The sequence below is a fragment of the Saimiri boliviensis genome, chromosome X (assembly GCF_048565385.1).
Source record: "Saimiri boliviensis isolate mSaiBol1 chromosome X, mSaiBol1.pri, whole genome shotgun sequence".
In the NCBI taxonomy this organism is placed as follows: Eukaryota; Metazoa; Chordata; class Mammalia; order Primates; family Cebidae; genus Saimiri; species Saimiri boliviensis.
The window spans coordinates 119,921,189-119,941,148 of record NC_133470.1 but is presented as its reverse complement, the minus strand read 5'-3'; the positions used below and the strand labels follow the sequence as shown (position 1 = coordinate 119,941,148).

Here is a 19,960-nt window from a genome sequence, read left to right as displayed (position 1 = left end):
CTACAGGCGTGCGCTACCACACTCAGCTAATTTTTTGTATTTTAGTAGAGACAGGGTTTTACAATATTGCCCAGAGTGGTCTCAAACTCCTGAGCTCAGGTGATCTGCCTGCCACAGCCTTCCAAAGTGCTGGGACTATATGTGTGAGCTACAGCACCTGGCCCCTTTTTTTTTTTTTCGTTGCTTTTTTTTTTTTTTTTTTTTTTAAGACAGGGTCTCACTCTGTTGTCTAGGCTGGAGTACAGTGGCACAATCACAGCTCATGGCAGCCTCAAACTACTAGGTTCAAGCAATCCTCCTACCTCAGGCTTCCAAGATTCCAAAGTACTGGAATTATAGGCATGAGCTACCACCTGATCTATCTGTTATTTTTGAAAGGGGATAATAAAAAACAAACTGGAAGCTCTGTGTACATGGGGAAGTTTCCTGATGGTGAGCTTCCACCTATCTGGTGATCAGACACAGACTAGCCATTTCATCAGGTGACCCCAAAAGTTCAGTACCTAGATATGTCTCTTCTCCTGGTGCAGTTTACTAAGGAAGAAATCCACCAATTCTGTCTGAGATATGTAAGACAGGCTGCAAGCATTCTGGGAGCCAAGCTGGAGGGTCTCAACATTCGGCATGCAAGCATTCGCTGTTTTCAGTATGGGGTCTCGCTCTTGCTATAAACTGTACCTGGAGCCCCTGACTCTGGTTCAATTCCTTTATAGCTTTACTGTCCAATAGGATACCACTGGCCACATTTTACTTTAAGTTCTGGGATACATGTGCAAAATGTGCAGGTTTGTTACATAGGTATGCATGTGCCATGGTGGTTTGCTGTACCTATCAACCCATCATCCAGATTTTAAGCCCCACATGCATTAGGTATTTGTCCTAATGTTCTCCCTCCCTTTGCCCCCCACCCCCTGACAGGCCCCAGTGTGTGATGTTCCCCTCCCTGTGTCTATGTGTTCTCATTGTTCAACTCCCACTTATGAGTGAGAACATGTGGTGTTTGGTTTTCTGTTCCACATGTGTCTATTTAAATGTAGATTAATCAAATCAAAATAATACTAAAAATTCAGGTCTTTTGTCATACTATACACTTTCGAGTACTCAGTAACCACTATGGCTACCGTATTAGACGTTACAGATATAGAACATACCCATCACCACAGCAAGTACAAGTGGGACAGTGCTTCCCTAGAGCAGGCATCCCCAAACGTTTTACACAGGGGGCCAGTTCACTGTCCCTCAGACCATTGGAGGGCCACCACATACTGTGCTCCTCTCACTGACCACCAATGAAAGAGGTACCCCTTCCTGAAGTGCGGCAGGGGGCCGGATAAATGGCCTCAGGGAGCCACATGCGGCCAGCGGGCCGTAGTTTGGGGACGCCTGCTCTAGAGAGTAAATACCAGTCTTCTGCTGAGGCAAGAAGTGAGTCATCATCTGGCCACTGAGATAATGGAGAAAACCTAAGGATTCACCTACTCCTTAGAATAAATTCTGACCTTCTGCTGAGGCAAGTAAGGCATAGTCTGTGGCTGTGGGGCTGAGGGCAAGAATCTGAGGGTGTGAATCTTAGAACTGTGGTGTTTAATATGGGAGCTACCAGTCACATGTAGCAATTTAAATTTAAATAAATCAAATTAAAATAAAATGTAAAGTTTGGTTCATTAGTTGCACTAGCTGTATTCCAAGCATTCAACAGCCTCATGAATAAGTGGCTAGAGTATTGAACCAGTGTCAGCTATAAAACATTTCCATCATTCAGAAAGTTCTACCGGATAGCACTGCCTTAGATATTCCACAAACTATCATGCTTTCAGTACTTAATCCCTACATTCAGAGTTGCATGTTTCCTCCAGTACTCAAGCCATTACCAGCTTTGATTTGTAAATCAACTTGCTTCTGATTGCCTTCTCCCATAGCAGGCACAAGTTTCAGCTTTCTTCATTCTGCTAAAGCAGCTACTACCAGCACTCTAGCCAGCCTTTAGTTGAATGAGAAAAGGTAAACTCTTTGGAATAAGTGGAATGTACTTTTGCAGGAAGAAAAAGACAACCTTTCTTCTGGATGTCTGCAAACCCTCTTCCAGGGCACACAGCATAAGGCACCATTTCACTGCCACTTGCTCCTCAGCCAAACACTCTTGTGAAATCTAAGTAAAGGCACTAGTTTCTACTATTCTATTTTCCATTTTCAGAATCTATTGACATCTCTTACCCACCGTCCTCTTCCTTCTCTTTCACCCTTGTCCTTATGGGTTTATATCATAGTTTATTCCTTAATTATCATTTTAGAGGATTCCACATGGATTTAATTCTCACCAAGCTAAAAGTCATAATTAATATTTTCCACTTGTATCTTGTTCTTCCTGTTATCATTCCATCTCTCAGTGCCAAAAATGTGCTCCAATCAATCCCACAACAAATCCCAAGTAGATATATACCTCAGTGGGAAATAGGTAGAGAGACTTCAGAGTCCCTTTTGTAAATAACTAACAACCAGAATTGTCATTTCACAAGCAGAAAGTTATTATCTAGGTTTTCCAAATGTTATCCTAGAACCTAAGGTAAAACTTCTACCAAAATGCAAAAGGCAGTGCTCAGAAAAACTTTAAGACAACAGTGCCCGAGCAACAAATTAGCTCTTGATTTAGGTGCTTTTTGATTTACCAGTCACAAACAGATAAAATTATGAACAAAAATGAGAAGAAATGTGTATAATATCTTTATTACAAACCTGTGCTGGTGGTACTTGCAATGGATTGTTATCCAAAATTATTACTTGTAAATGATGCAGCTTTCTGTAACAAACTGGAATTTCGGTAACTTTATTACAAGAGAAATCCAGCTTGACTAAAGGAAGATCTCCTAATTCTGGTCAGAAACAAAAAAGAGTTAATTAAATTTTACATAGTTACTCTCTTATTCATGTGAGTAAAAATAGTGAGCATCTTACCATCTGGCAAAACATGAAGATTATTTCTTCTTATATTTAGCTCTCTAAGTGAATGTAATTTTCCCATTTGTTGGGGAAGGACTTGAATCTCATTGCAGCTAATATCCTAAAGAAAACAATAAAATAGTATTATAACAAGCTAACTGAGAAATACACACACACACACACACACACACACACACACACACACACATATATATTCTGATTTTTTAATTAAAGCACATGGTTAATAGCTAGCAAAAGTTACCATCTAATGTCATTGCTCTAAAGATGGATTATCTGGCAGATTTTTATTTATATTACATCATGAAGTCAACCTAGCACAGTAAATAGAAACTTTCCATACAAAAATTTGAGGTTATAGATTAGTAACTACATAAGTCAGCCTCTTGAAAAACCTCAACTAAAGACCATCTCATACCAGCCCAAACCAGAAATAAGAATGATCCAGCATTCTTCATGTACAGGTAAAGTAAAAGACTAACAACTCTCAAACATTGTATAATCTGTCAATTACAGTAGTTGTCTTGAGATACTTCGTTGGGCAGAAGCTAAGAAAGTCAGGGATTTATAAATGTGCATTGGAGAAACAGACTATGATCAGGACCAATTTAACTAAATCACTTTCTCCAAAGGGATACAAAATGAGAAGTAAGCTCAAACACTTGTAACTCATATCATAACTCAAAGACATTCTAAGAGATTTGAGTTGGAAATCTGTCAAGTATCTCTCAGGAAATCTCTGCAGTCAAAATCTAAGCCCCAATTTAAAGGTAAACAATATCAAGTTTCCATAATAACAAATTGAGGTTTTTATTTATTATCATAATAACAAAATAAAGAACAGTTTCAATCAACTATGCTCTCTCCTCTCTTTCTTATAATAACATCAACAAAAAGAAGAGAAACCTACAGCATGGTGTCAGACAGTAATCATTCTAGACACACCTCAAATGAAATTCTTATTCTACTGCAATTGCCACCAATTTCCAACTTTTAGTGAAAATGGTATTAGTTTGGATGGAGGAGAACAGTCCATACATTCAGTTTTCAAATTAATAGTAAATCCATGCAGAGAAGAATATAATAATGCTATAGATGATTAGGAAAACATATCCTACACACCTCTTTCAAACAATATCTAAGGCATCTTCATTTAACAAGAAATATTTATTGAATACTATTAATATTTGATAGGTACTGTTCCAGGGACTGGGGACATATAAAGGAACAGAATAAAATTTCCTGCTCTCATAGCTCCTCATGGAGTTCACATGCTAGCAAGGGGAGTAAGCTATACAATATGCTAGAAGGTAATAAGTACTATTTAAAAAATAAATAACAACAGGGTAGGAAAGTGGCTATGCTCGCAATAGCAGAGGATACTAGCTCATCTCATAGAGAAGGTGACTGGCAGAGCTAAAAGAGTGAACCATACCAATATATAAGAAAGGAATATTCCAGAGAGAAGAAACAATAAAAGTAAACGTGCTCAGGCAGAGCACACCTGACACCTTACAAAGAACAGCAAGGAATTAAGTGTAATTAGAGGGAAATGGGCAAGGGAGAGAGTAGAATAGAGGGAAGGATACGACTTCAGTTTTTATTCTGAGATATGGGCAGGAACCAGAAACTTTTGAACAGAGGATTGACATGATCTGACTTATATTTTGACAGGATCACCTTAGCTGCTATATTCAGAATAGACTATTATTCAAATGATAGATAATAAAAGTTTGCAAAAATGTTCTTTAAACATTATTGCTTCTTTCTAAAGGTATTTGATACTTAAGATTTCCATATGGAAAATCCATAGAAATTTGAGAGATAGCTATCATTTCCCAGGAGAAATACACCCAGGCACTGAAAATGAACCCACACTAGTGGGTGTTCTACAAAATATTCTGCAGACAATTGGAGGCCAGAGAGTATTTCCTAGGTTTCTAATGACAGAATTTCATTATAGTTGATTATCACATCATGTGGAAGAGTATCATGGGAAAATATTTTGACAGGGAATACCCACAAATTTAATATATGATTTACAACTGTCAATTAGCCCTCCTAATGCTATCTACCCATCTACTGTTACTGATTTCAAGAGTTTAAATCATAATAATTTTATAGTACTTACTAAAAAAATAGTATTTAACATTTAAACATTTTCTACTTAAATAAAAACACTGTTGGTCCTCTGTATCCATGGGTTCTGCATTCATGAATTCAACCAAATACTAATCAAAAATATTCAGGGAAAAGAAAGCATGGTTGTGCCTGTACTGAACATATACTAAGTTTTTTTCTTGTCATTACTCCTTAAATAATATAGCATAACAACGATTCACATAGCATTTACACTGCATTAGGCATTATAAGTAATCTAGACATGATTTAAAGCATACGGGAGAACATGTGTAGGTTATAAGTAAATACTATCATTGTATATAAAAGACTTGAGCATTCGTGGATTTTGGTACAGGGTAAATCCTGGAACCAATCCCCCATAGAGGGACAACTACGCTAGAATTAAACTAAAACTCCTAATTATTTTTGACAATTCATTTATCTAAAAACATCATGTAATGAAATTAAAACATAGGGCCAAAAACTAAATTTAAAAAAGAAATAAATTGCAGAGACATAAAATCTTAAATTATAACCTTTATAAAAATTTAAAATGCATTAATGGTGTTCAAATCAAAGAAAATAATAGTCCCTTTTATTACAAACTTGTTAGATCACATCTGAAATCTTTGTTCATTTTTTAGTATAACATTAAGGGAGATTTTAAAGAGATTATTTTCTAAATGGAAATAGCTAAAAGTAAAAAGTCATAAAGGAATAAAGGTAATAAGGATGTTTAAGTTATAGAACAATACATCTTAAGAGTTTAGTAAAATGGAGAGTAGGCACACAACACATTACAAGTGTCCAATTTCTTCATATGGTAGTCCCAGGATCAATGGAAAAAAAATTACAGAAGCATGTATTTTGGTTCAAAATAAGAACGAGTAATAACAAATACAGTTTTGCACAGGAGAATTAGAACAGTCATGCATTTACACACACACACACACACACACACACACACACACACACAGAATTGTCCACCATTGAAAATATACAGTAGATGTGTCAGGGATTCCTGCATTAGGAAGTGGTTGTATCTGATCACTTCTAAGACCTTTTATAATCTCCAAATTATGTGTTTCTAAAACATAAGGTAAAATTCAAGGAAGTTTCCTTGTATTATAATTGGACATTGATTAGACATGCAGGTATTCCTTAATGAATAAAAGGTATTCCTGAAATTTCTGCTCATTACATTCTGTTAAAATTCATTTCTCATTTAAAATTGGAGGTAAGTTCCTCAAGAAAACTTTGGGCCCCTGGACATAATATAGTCATACATAAGAATACTGTAGGACTTTAGGCCAGGCACAGTGGCTCACACCTGTAATCCCAGCACTTAGGGAGGCTGAGGTAAGTAGACCACTTGAGGCCAGGGGTTCAAGACCAGCCTGGGCAACATAGTGAAACCCCGTCTCTACAAAAAAGTGCAAAATTTAGTTGGGCATAGTGGTGCATGCCTGTAATCCCAACTACTTAGGAGGCTGAGCACGAGAACTGCCTGAACCTGGGAGGCAGAGGCTGCAAGTGAACCAAGATCATGCCACTGCACACCAGCCTGGGTAACAGAGTGAGACTCTGTCTCAAAAAAAAAAAACAAAAAGAATACTTTAAAATACCTATTTATTAGCAAAGCATCATTCAAGATAAAAGAAAAATAAGCAGCATGGTACACTGTAAAGTAACCATGGTACACTGTAATGTACTGTAAAGTGGAGGAAAACAAAAGATATAAAAAATAGCTCAAAGGTTTGAGGATCTGAATATGTTTCTCTTAGAATTCAATGTCCTTTAATACCTAAAATGTTATGTCCCAGGTAATTAATTTAAATTATTCTGTATTTCTACAATCAATTGCATATAATGGCTTCTTACCATTTATTTCAGTCTAAAAAGTGTTATAACATCACATAAGCAAACAGTGAGGAAGAGTTATGTTGCAAATTCTACTGTTTGTAGAAACTTTCTTCTATCTCCTTTCTATAAGGATATATCATAGTCTTACAAAAGCCTTATTTAATAAATTCCTTCAGCTTTTCTCTAAGACCTTTACTGTCCATAAAATGGGTAAACAAATGCTTATTCATTTGAAAAGTATTTCTTAAAGTTGGTAAGCAAGCCTTCTAACATCACTAGGACTAAGAAAGAACCAAGCTATTTTGTGACTGGGAAAACTCAGACATACAGTAGCTCAAGATTTTACTAAGTCTTACTGAATTTAGATATATACCAAGGTAATACTTTTTTAAAAAATTAAAATGAAATTCCATAAAATAATGAATAATCTTCCAAAATGTAAAGGTGTATATATTACGCCTTTTACATTCAATTAATATAACTATTTTACTCACCAACTCCATTAAATCTTTTAACTTCCCAATTTCTTCTGGAATGGATACCAGTTTATTATTACTGACGACCAAAACTTTAAGGGGAAGATCAAATAGGTATTTTGGCAATGTTGATAAAAGATTTCGACTGAAAAGAATCAGAAAGTCTCATTATGAGAAATATGTATGAAATGTGACATATTATAAAAGAAGAAATCACTTTGTAAGTAAATAATATTCTATCACTAAGTAATAATAATCACTGCGTGCTCACTTTGTATCAGGCATAGTGCTAAATTTCTTATACGCACTCTCATTTAATTCTCGCATTAACAACACAAGATCAAGTAGTTATTATCTTCATTATACAAATAAGAAAATGAAAGTTAAAACTGATTAAGTGACTTACCCAAGTACAGCAGAGATCCATAGCATAGCAAAGCCTATGCGGTCAGACCTATGATACTGCTCTACACACCATCAGTTCTCAAAAACCCGGAATGATTCTTCTGAGCTCAAGAATGTCAGAACCTTGCTCCTTAATATAAGTTTGGTATATTCAATACTTCTATGCTAAGGAAAGTCTCCAGGAATAAATATGCATGCACTATGTTCAAATTTATAAAAGAATGAATAGGACTGTATCTTCAAAAACATGTAGTAACCCTAACCCATTCCCTTTTAACAGCCTATTAGCACCTTTATCTCAGCTCAAAGTTGATAAAACATTCTAATCTCTGTAGATATGTTTAAATATAATAACTAACATTAACTGAGTGCCTACTATTGCCAGGACATGTTCAGAGCAGCTCATGTGAATTAACTCTCACAGTGATACCCATTTTACAGATGAAGAAATAGTCACAAAGGGTTTAAGCAAACTGCTCAAAGTTACACAGCTATAAAGTGGGAGAGGCAGGATTCAAACCCAGGCAATCTGGCTCTGGGGCCTTGGCCCTCAAATTACTGTGGTCAAATTTATATGCCAAAACCCAAATAATCTCCTATCAAAATACACATTTTTCCATTCCATTTACATACTAACAAGCATTGATAAGCAATAAGCTATTATTTTTCCTATTTTTCAAAGTGACATTTATAGACCTGTATGTAGCATTTTGTGTAACACACACAGCAACAAAAGTCCTATGTTACCCAAGAGGGGGACTTCAAGCCCCTTCACTTCATCTTTTCTCTGGCAAAGGACATCTAGAAACACTGGACTGGCTTTAATCACATGGCACAAACAAACAAAAAATGGCAATGCCCCTCAACCAGCAATACTGGCCAGGTTGCTGGAATATCAAATATGCTAGGGTCCTGTCATAATCCTTCATACTTTCAGGGTCAAGCAGGCTCTTTGCAAAAATGGTCCATCTGGGCCCCTTCACACCAGGGCACACAAGGATCTTTCTGTAGGATTCTACTAAAAAAGGGAGGTAGTATATAGAAAGAGAGAAGAGTTGAAAAATTATCTTATAAGTTTATTAAGATATTTTCAGCAAAATAAATAAATACATGGAAGAAATAATGGCAAACTCATTCTAATACTTCTTCAGGCCAAAAAGAGCTTAAAACCAGTTTATTTTCTTCCCTTAAAAAGCATATTCAGGCCAGAAACAGTGGCTCACGCCTATAATTCCAGAACTTTGGGAGGCCGAGGCAGGCAAACCATATGAGGTCAGGAGTTTGAGACCAGCCTGGTCAATATGGTGAAACACTGTCTCTACTAAAAATTAGCCATGCCTGGTGGTGGGTGCCTATAATTCCAGCTACTCGGGAGGCTGAGGCAGGTGGATCATTTGAACTTGGGAGGTGGAGTTTGCAGTGAGCCAAGATGGCACCACTCCACCCTGGGAGGCAGAACAAGACTCAAAAAATATATATATTCATTGAGTTAACACACAATCATCTTTCACGAGAATCTGGTTTCTTCATACTAGTTAATAAATTATTAATTGTCACTTTTTTACTACATGCTTTAAAGAGGAAATCGGTCACTAGAACAAATGTTATTTCAATATAGTTTGCTCAAAGATTTTTGTGACTGCAAAAAACAACCAAAGTTGACTCTTAAAGATCACAACAGGATAAAATCAGAGAAAGTTTTAGTAAAAATTCAGTAAAACTAAGATTACCATATTTATTAAGGGAGAAATGTAATTCAGTTTTTGGCAAATCACTTTTTCTTCAAAAGAACAAAATGAAACAGAAATAAAGACAAAACTTAAAAAATACCTCACTTTCCACAAACCTCTCTTAAGCCAAGCCAAGGAGATTTATACCTACTTAGAGAATAAGGATTGATATCTATGGAAGGAAATTTCTCTAACACATTTCTTTTCCTTTTCCCTTTTCCCTTTTCTTTTCTTTTTTCTCTTCTCTTCTCTTCTCTTTTTTCTTTTCTTTTCTTTTCATTTGACAGAGTCTTGCTCTGTCACCCAGACTGGATTGCATGGTGTGATCTCAGCTCACTGCAACCCCAGCCTCCTGGGTTCAAGCTATTCTCCTGCCTCAGCCTCCCAAGTAGCTAGAATTACAGGTGTCTGCCACCTCACCCAGCTAATTTATGTATTTTTAGTAGAGATGGGGTTTCACCATGTTGGTCAGGCTGGTCTCAAACACCTGACCCTTGCGATCTGCCCACCTCGGACTCCCAAAGCGCTGGGATTACAGGTACGAGCCACCGCACCCAGCAGTGTAAAGTAGTTTCAGTTAAAATAGCATGTACTGTCAGGTAATACCACTGGAGGAGTCATACAAAAGAAATGATACATCGCAGTGAGATGAGAACATTATCATTTATGTATATTACAGTTACTACTCCTCTATATGTCAATTCAGAAAACTTGGTTGTCTAAATGAGGAGATTATCCCTTCCAACTGAATAAAAAAAGAACAAATTCTAAAATTAAGTCAAAATATATCAATTTTCATTCAATGTTACTGATTTGGCAGGGTAAGTTTTTTCTTATACTTATTGAGTGTTGACTCTTTTATATATATAGGGTAAGAGCTATGTATGAATGAGAGTTCTACAGTCATACTGCTTTGATTTTAATCTTGGCTCTACCACTTGGCTGAATGTATCTATGAAACTGGACAAAGAGCTTAACCCAGTTTCCTCACCTGTAATGCAGGGATAACAATAATACCCATCTCAAAATGCTGTCGTGAAAACTAGATAAGGTAATATGGGTAAAGCATTTGGAATACCGCTTGGCACATGATAAGCACTTACTAAGTATAAATATGAACTGTCATCCACTTCCAAACCTTTCAACATTCGCATCCCACTCTAACCATCCTTGAAGTAGAAGCAAGAGGTCATAAAAGTGAGAAAAAATAGCTCAAGTACTGTTTCTTTGTTTCACATATTTAAGGATGCATGTAAAAATCTGTATTGTGATGCTGTAATTTCAGGAAAATATTTATAGTGTAAAGCCTTGCTACTCAAACTGAGGTCTAAGGACCAGCAGGTAGGCATGGGCATTGCCAAGGGGGCTGTTAGAAATGCAGACCCCACAACAGACCTAAGAAATTAGAATCTGCATTCTAACAGATCTCAGGGTAATTCCTATGTCTTAAAGTTTGAGAAGTTCCGCTCTAGAGAACAAGATAAAAACCTACAAAATAACGTGAACATATGAAAAACACAAATAAGATACTATTGTGATAAATTTAAGCTACACAGCCATATCAGACATATTCCTTTGCTACTAAAAGAGGACTAAAATGACAATAAAAACCAAAATTTATTTTTGTTTCCTTACCTAATGTTAAGGTATGTTAACATCTGCAGATTTTTAATGGCTTCAGGAATGGTTTTGATGCAATTATGATATAAATTTAATGTTTCCAGGGGTGCAAATAACCAGACATCAGAAGGAATTTCTGTAAAACGATTTCTGGAAAGATCTGAAAAAAAAAAAAGTGTCTGAGTATTAGACATATACCTATATCTATGGCAATTAAAAGAGCTATTTTCACACTTGCTAAATCACTTAGAATCTAAGCAACTACTTAAAATATTTTAAAATAGACAATATTACCCTTGAGGGCAAAAAAACAACATTAAGAAATTCGCTCATATGGCCAGGTGCAGTGGCTCACACCTGTAATCCCAGCACTTTGGGAGGCCAAGGCAGGAGGATCATTTGAGCTCAGGAGTTGGAGACCAGCCTGGCCAACATGGCGAAATGCTGTCTCTAGTAAAACAGAAAAATTAGCTGGATGTGGTGGTGGGTGCCTGTAATCCCAGCTACTCAGGAGGCTGAGGGAGGAGAATTGCTTGAATCCAGAAGGTAGATATTGCAGTGAGCTGAGATCATGCCATTGCACTCCAGCCTGGGTGACACAGCGAGACTCTTGTCTCAAAAAAAAAAAAAAAAAAAAAAAAAAAAAAAAAAAAACCTCATAGAATACAATTTTTTTAACCAAACGTACTTCATATGCTTCAATATGTCTAAAATCCAAGTATGCTATGTCTTTTAAAATACCAATGAAGATTTATCTCTAATCTTTAAAAGCAAACACAAAAATACTTCCCACGATCCCACATCCCCTTCCATCTGTCTCTTATTCTTTCACAGCCAAACTTACATAAATCCACAACACAACTAAATTTCTTACTTACCATAGACTTCTCAAGGCACTACAAATTGGTTTTTTTGTTTGTTTGTTTTTTGTTTTGTTTTTTTATTTTTGAGACAGAGTTTCGCTCTTGTTACCCAGGGTGGAGTGCAATGGCGCGATCTCGGCTCACCGCAACCTCCGCCTCCTGGGTTCAAGCAATTCTCCTGCCTCAGCCTCCTGAGTAGCTGGGATTACAGGGACACGCCACCATGCCCAGCTGATTTTTTGTATTTTTAGTAGAGACGGGGTTTCACCATGTTGATCAGGATGGTCTCGATCTCTCGACCTCATGATCCAGCCGCCTCAGCCTCCCAAAGTGCTGGGATTGCAGGCTTGAGCCACCGCGCCCGGCCTACAAATTGGTTTCTATGCACTCTCACATTCACCAATACCAACAACCACCATGTCAATAAACATTCCATATGTCTGGAAATATTATATTCCTTTGGCTTAGAAGACTGTAATTCTCGGATCTCTTCCTAACACCTCTCTGGCTACTTCTTATTTTCTTTTGCTAGGTTTTCCTCTACCTGTATCATAAATGCTGGTGTTCCCAAGAAGTATGACGTTAAGACACTTTTTCTTGAGATACACACTACCGACCAGTAGGAGCCGCACTCAACAAAAAGCGCTCCCACCGAGCAGTAGGAGCCGCCGTCAACAAAGAGCACTCCAAGGCTGCGACTGACGCTTCCTCATTCCCTCCCACCGCCTCGGACTGACCACTCCACAGGCAGACATGATGGAAGTGGATCGTGCGGGGAAGCTTTTTGTTGGGGGCCTCAACCTCAAAACCAAGGAGAAAGCCCTGAAGGTAGAGTTTCGCAAGTATGGCCGCATCATCAAGCTGGTCCTGATGAAAGACAGAGAATCTTCGAAGTCGAGGGGCTTCGCGTTCATCACCTTTGAAAGGCCGGAAGACGCCAGGGCTGCCGCCAGAGATATGAATGGCAGTTACCTAGATGGTAAGTCCATAAAGGTGTCCCAGGCCATGAAACCAGCATTCCAGAGCAGCCGGTGGGGCCCGAGGTCCCCCAGCAGCCATAGTCACCCTAGGTTCCCGCACAGGATCCGTGGGGGTGGCGGCAGCCTATGGCGACCGCCATTACGGGGCAGGCCCAATGATGATGGAGGCTATGTGGGGCATTTTGGCCCGCAGCGCTACGGAGCCCAAATCCCCATGAAGCACAGGCTGCGGCGGGTGCTGCACTGGGCGAGCCAACCCCGCAAGAGGGCCACACCATGGGGCCTACCTCGCAGCTGTGGCAGTGAAATGCGCGGGACGGCCGCGGCCTTGTGGGAGCAAGGCGGTTGCTCAGACCTGCTGCCCTGGGAGCCACCACCCTTGCACCACCACCCCTACCTGGGCTGGCGGAAACCCAGAGATAGCTACTGGAGCCGATACTACCGTGACTCCCGGGATTTTACCCCCTCGCCCAGAAGATACAGCCGCCGTTATTATGGCCAGCCCAGTGTCTGGGACTACTGTCCCTCGAGAGGCCATGGCCACCGAGATGACTACAGGGGTCACGACCATAACTATGTGGATCATCCAAGCAGAGGCCCTTACCAAGAGCCCTTGGAGAGCTACGGAGACCCAGGCAGCACCGCTCGCAGGCAGGGGAGACCGCCATCTTATGTAAGAGGCGGCGGCTATAAAGAGTACCGGAGCCGCTCGCTCGATCTCTACAGCGGGGGCCGCTTCCTGGAGGCCTACAGCTGGAGCCGCTCACTGCAGACCTACAGCGGGGGCCGCTCGCTCGATGCCTATAGCGGTGGCCGCGACAGTTACAGCAATAGTTACGGCCGGAGCGACCACTATGGAGGAGTACACCGCTACAAGAATTACCGGCGCCGCACACTCGATGCCTACAGTGGGGGCCACAACAGTTACAGCAGCAGTTACGGCAGGAGTGGAGGAGGAAGACACAAGAAGTACCAGGGCCGCAAAGGCTGTGACAGTTACAGCAAAATTTACATCAAGCGCGACCGATACTTGAGGGGCCGAGACCAAGTAGGCAGACCAGGATCATGGGCTCCCTCTGCCCGTGGAAAGGGGCATCCCTGCACCGCAGGCATCCCCAAACTACGACCCGCGGGCCGCATGCGGCCCCCTGAGGCCATTTATCCGGCCCCCCGCCTCACTTCAGGAAGGGGCACCTCTTTCATTGGTGGTCAGTGAGAGGAGCACAGTATGTAGCGGCCCTCCAACGGTCTGAGGGACAGTGAACTGGCCCCCTGTGTAAAAAGTTTGGGGACGCCTGCTCCACCGCGTGATTCTTACAGCCAGTCGGGCTCCAGGGTTCCCAGAGGCCATCTAGGAAGCTGCTCAGAGAGAGAGGAAGGCCGGAGCAGATACTAAGCAGAAGCAGACTTGGGACCAAAAATCTCTTTTCAAAGAAACTAACAAAAAGAACCTGTTCTATGGTAACTACCCAAGAACTAGTATAAGGAAGAGCTGTTTTTCTTTTAAGAATTTCTTGTTACAATTTCCACTTTTATGCTTTTGCAGAGAAAAACTTAAAATTTGTTTTAGTTTTGAAATTGTTAACGATTCTTTCAATAAGTTCATGTTAAAAGTATAAGATATGAGCCTGAGTCCTAGTCGTCCTATATTTACAAGTAGACATTTCATTAATAGCTTCTTCCCTTGTAAACTTCCCTAATAAATGAGGTAAACAGTTCTGAGATCTTTCATAATCGTCTGCTCACCTAAAATGGAAAAATGGATCATTCTGCCCATTTAAAGCAACTAGATTTTCGGTGGAGAGTAGGCAGATCACAAGGTCAGAAATTCGAGGCCAACCTGACCAACATGGTGAAGTCCCATTTCTACTAAAATTATAAAAATTAGCTGAGTGTGGTGTCACGCGCCTGTAATCCCAGCTACTCAGAAGGTTAAGGCAGGTGAATCACTTGAACCCGGGAGGCCGAGGTTGAAGTGAGCTGCAATGGCACCATTGCACTCTAGCCTGGGTGACAAGAGCCAGACTGTCTCAAAAAAAAAAAAAAAGTTGTAGGAATATGGTTAATTCTATTAAATCACAGAAATGCAGGACATCACCTAATACCAGGCTATCAAATTAGATCAAGAATTGGCTATCAGGAAGGCCTATACTTAGAAAGTGAGTAGAGAAAAAACAGCAAGTGGAAAAGGCTGAAAATAATGGTCATGAGAAAACAGTAACCATATGAAGAGATCAAAAAAGTTCAAAAAGGGACAGGAGGTTGACCTTTTTTTTTCCAAGATAGCTGACTAGAACGATTTCTAGAATACCTCATCCACTTAGAAAAACCAAATGGTATGCAGACAATCACACTTTGAATACATTATCCAGGAGGGAACACGGGGTTCAACAGAAACAGTGAAAGGAAACTCCAAAATCTAGGAATGAGAAGGAAAGCAAACTGTGTGGTCAGGACAGTGGGAACTGGCAATGAATCCCTAATATAAGAGAGTATCTTTCTCCAGTCCACTTCCCCACTGGGGAATCATACAATCCAGGCTACAGGAGACCATCCTGACCCATCCAAATCCTGAATCTGATTTAGGGGGCATCCAGGAGACTGTGAGAAGGAACTGCTCCAGGAAGGCAGCATGCACTGGGTCCCACACCCTTCCTCAGAACTAAGTAGTCATAGTAAGATGCCATTCTTGATCCTAGCTCTTAGCAAACTATGAGAGGTCCTGGGAATCTGCAGTACCAGTCTTGGCCATTGGGGAAGATCAGGCTGCATCTTGTAGAGCAGGGGATTGAGCAGGGATGGGTATCTCACAACCAAAACTGAGAATCAGACATGGCATACATGGGCTCCAGCCTCTGGTATTGGAACCAGGCTCCCCATGCTCCAATCCTGAGCAGGATGAGTTACTGAAGAGGCTTGGTCTTGAGCTAGGTGCTGGCTTCAACGGCTCATGGCTGAATTATGGGCTGGGTGCAAACTGCCATAACAAAACAGCCTGGTTGGCTGCCACAGCTGGGATGGGGGAGGGATGGTAATGGTCTCATCCTCCCTGGCACCCATGGCAGGACCTCAGCACAGCAGCAGTCACTTCTCACCCAAGCATTTCATCAGAGGCCTGAGGACTATACTGCTCCCCCACCCCCACATCATGGCTGGTGCATGCACTTGCTATTGGTAGATGCTGAGTACAAGCTTGCCCAATCTGGATCCACCCAGCTTTATCACCTCTACCTCTATCACCCACACTACCCCAGCTGCTCAGGAGCTCAAGAGCCTGCTTATCTGCCTAGTATACTTCTACTAAAACTAGCATCTGAGAAAGCCACCCAGATGCCAAAATTATTAGCCTGCCTGGAAACTGCCAACACAGGAGCCAGCATACACTGTCCCAGGTCACAAGGATAGACATAAACTTGGCTGGGCACGGTGACTCACACCTGTAATCCCAGCACTTCGGGAGGCCAAGATGGGTGGATAACACAGTGAAACCCCACCTCTACTAAAAACACAAAAATACTAGCTGGGCATGGTGGCATGTGCCTATAATCCCAGCTACTCGGGAGGCTGAGGCAGGAGAATCGCTTGAACCCAGAGGCAGAGCTTGCAGTGAGTGAGCAGAGATTGTGCCACTGCATTCCAGACTGGGTGACAGAGGGAAACTTCACCTCAAAAAAAAAAAAAAAACACCTGATGATGGGCCCATCAGGCATTCCAGTAACAAGCACAACTTAGCCACAGGCCCCACCAAGAACCTCATATTAACACAATAAGGATAGCCATACACAGTCTTCACCATTGCATGCACCTGGAAGCAAAGCCAGAGGCCCTACCCAACCAACATCATTGTTACATCTTCAAGAAAAAAGTCCCCCATCCACATGAAAGTTAATTTTTTTTAAAAAAAAGAAGATATAGCTATGAAGCCAGATGAGCAGAAACCAACATAAAAATATAGAAAGCATGAAAAAGCTAGGCAATATGATGGCCTCAATTATTCCATCTCTACAGTTCCCCAATGTCTTAACTAATTCCAACATTAAGTCAAAAGTCCAACTCCAAAGTCTCATCTGAGACAAGGCAAGTCCCTTCCACCTATGAGCCTGTAAAATCAAAATCAAGTTAGTTACTTCCTAGATACAGTGGAGGTACAGGCATTGTGTAATACACTCATTCCAAATGGGAGAAATTGGTCAAAATGAAAGGGCCTCAGGCCCCATGCAAGTCCGAAATCCAATGGGGAAGTCATTTAAAAAGTTCCAAAATAATCTCCTTTGACTCCATGTCTCACATCCAGGGCACATTGATGGAAGGGGCAGGTTCCCATGGCCTTGGGCAGCTCTGCCCTTGTGGCTCTTCAGGGTATAGCTCCCATGGCTGGTTTCAGGGGCTGGCACTGAGTACCTGCAGCTTTTCCAGGTGCTTGGTACAAGCTGTTGGTCTAGAGGTCTGGAGGATGGTGGCCATCTTCTCACAGCTTCACTAGGCAGTGCCCCAATGGGGACTCTGTGTGGGTCCCCAACCCTACAGTTTTCCTCTACACTGCCCTAGTAGAGGTAACCCATGAGGGCTCCGGCCCTGCAGCAGACTTCCTCCATGTACATTCAGGCATTACCATACAGCCTCTGAAATCTAGGCAGAGATTCTCAAACCTCAACCCTTGTCTTCTAAGCACCCACAGGCCCAACACCATGTGGAGGCCAGCAAGCCTTGAGGTTTGCACCCTCTGAAGGAAAATTATGGGCTGTATCTTGTCCCCTTTTTTGCCATAGCTGAAGCTGGAGTGACTGGGACACTGGCCGCCATGTTCTGAGGCCACATAGAGCAGTGGAGCTCTGGGCCCAGAACATGAAACCATTTTTCCCTAGTAAGCCTCGGGCTCCTTTTTAACTTATGCAAACTTCTGCAGCAGGCTTGAATTTCTTCCCAGTAAGTGTTTTGGTTTTTTTTTCTACCATATAGGCTACAAATTTTCCAAACTTTTATGCTCTTCTCTTTTAAACATAAGTTCCGATGTCAGACCATCTCTTTGTGAATGCATATAACTGAATAATTTCAGAAACAGCCAGGTCACATCTTGAATGCTTTGCTACCTAGATATTTCTTCTGCCAGATACCCTAAATCATCTCTTTTAAGTCCTAAGTTCCACAGATCTCTAGGGCAGGGGCAAAATGCCACCAGTCTCCTTGCTAAAGCATAGCAAGAGTGACCTATGCTTCAGTTCCCAATAAGTTCCTCATGTCCATCTAAGACCACTTCAGCCTGGATTTTGTTGTTAATATCACTATCACATCACAACCATTCAACAAGTCTCTAGGGAGTTCAAAACGTTCCCACATATTCCAGTCTTCTTCTGAGCCCTCCAAAACATTCCAACCTCTGCCCACTACCCAGTTCCAAAGTTGCTTCCATATTTTCAGTAATCTTTACAGCAATGCCCCACTTCTTTGGTACCAAATTTCTGTATTAGCCCATTCTCACACTGGTATATAAAATTACTTTAGAATCAGTAATTTATAAAGAAAAGAGGTTTAATTGACACACAGTTCTGCATCACTGGGGAGGCTTTAGGCAACACAATCATGGTGGAATATGAAGAACAAGCACCTTCTTCACAAGGCAGAGGGTGGGAGGGGAATGCTACACACTTAAAAACCATCATATCTCATAAGAACCCACTCACTCTCATGAAAACAGCATGAGGGAAACCACCCCCATGATCCAATCACCTCCTATCAGGTCCCTCCCTGACACAGGGTGGTTACAATTCAATATGAGATTTGGGTGGGGATACAGAGCCAAACCATATCAAAGAGTGATTAATACATTGAACACAGAGAATTTACAGGGCAGTTAAGCTCTTCTATGTGATACTGTGATGATGCATACATGACAAATGCATTTGTCAAAAGACATACAACTATAAAACACAAAGACTGAACCCTAATGTAAAGTATAGATTTTACTAATGAAGTATTACTTCATCAATTTTCATCATCATCAAGGGTACCATATATTGGTTCATTAATCGTAAAAAATCATTACACAAATGTAAGATGCTAAAAATAGGAAAACTATGAGCTGGAGAAAAGAAATATGGGGTAACTACACAATCTACTCAATTTTTTCGTATATGTAAAACTTCTGAAAAATAAAGTCTATGAAATAAAAAAGTAAATAAACTACCAAAAAGGGACATGAAAAAAATACTAAAACACCAATTAAAACATTAATAACAAGAATAACTTAATGATTTAAATAATACAAAGACATTAATAATCTACACATTTTTCATGATGCTTTATGTCTTTCCCCTCCAAATAAAAGACTATTTAAATTACAAAGTAATATTATAAGTTCCCTTAGGGGAATTTAATTAAATGTGCATTCATAAACCATTTCCTGAACGAGTTCATGTATTTATTTAGTAATACCACTTAAAATTATAATTATTATTCTAATTTAATAGAGTTAAATCAAATGAAGAATAATAAATCTAATTCTTGGGTGTTTCAGATTTTAAATCAGTGTAAACATCCTTTCTAAATCACTGGGTAAACAGACTAATAATGCCAAAAATAATACAACCATGGAAAGAAAAATGGGAAATAACACAGACTATTTGTATCTTAATTTCTTGATACACACTATCTCACACTAACAGCATCTCATATTTTCCATCAAAAAAGTGAGGATTAACTTACAACTTTGTAAGGTAGTTACACTTTCTCATTTCACATATTGATATAGTTTGTCTGTGTTCCCACCCAAATTCCATCTTGAATTCCCACGTGTTGTGGGAGGGACGTGGCAGGAGGTAACTGAATCAAAGGGACAGGTCTTTCCCATAGTGTTCTCATGATAGTAAGTAAGTCTCATGAGATCTGATGGTCTTAAAAAGGGAAGGTTCCCTGCACAAGTTCTCTTCTCTTGTCCGCCACCATGTGAG

The 19,960-nt window shown here is 40.2% G+C and overlaps 1 protein-coding gene across 11 annotated transcripts in view; it reads right to left on the bottom strand.

Annotated features, from left to right (window-relative positions):
• Window positions 1–19,960, bottom strand: part of LRCH2 (leucine rich repeats and calponin homology domain containing 2) — a 174,185-nt gene that overhangs the window by 133,622 nt on the left and 20,603 nt on the right. For all 11 annotated transcript variants that reach the window (XR_012515668.1, XR_012515665.1, XR_012515670.1 and 8 more), the window contains exons 2-5: window positions 11,186–11,330; window positions 7,434–7,560; window positions 2,953–3,058; window positions 2,734–2,870 (exon numbers count right to left, since the gene is read on the bottom strand). Coding sequence is in view for 1 of the 11 variants with exons in the window: in XM_003935833.4 (XP_003935882.1) it covers window positions 2,734–2,870; window positions 2,953–3,058; window positions 7,434–7,560; window positions 11,186–11,330 (515 nt within the window). In the remaining 10 variants the exon portion in view is untranslated. The remainder of the gene's footprint in view (window positions 1–2,733; window positions 2,871–2,952; window positions 3,059–7,433; window positions 7,561–11,185; window positions 11,331–19,960) is intronic.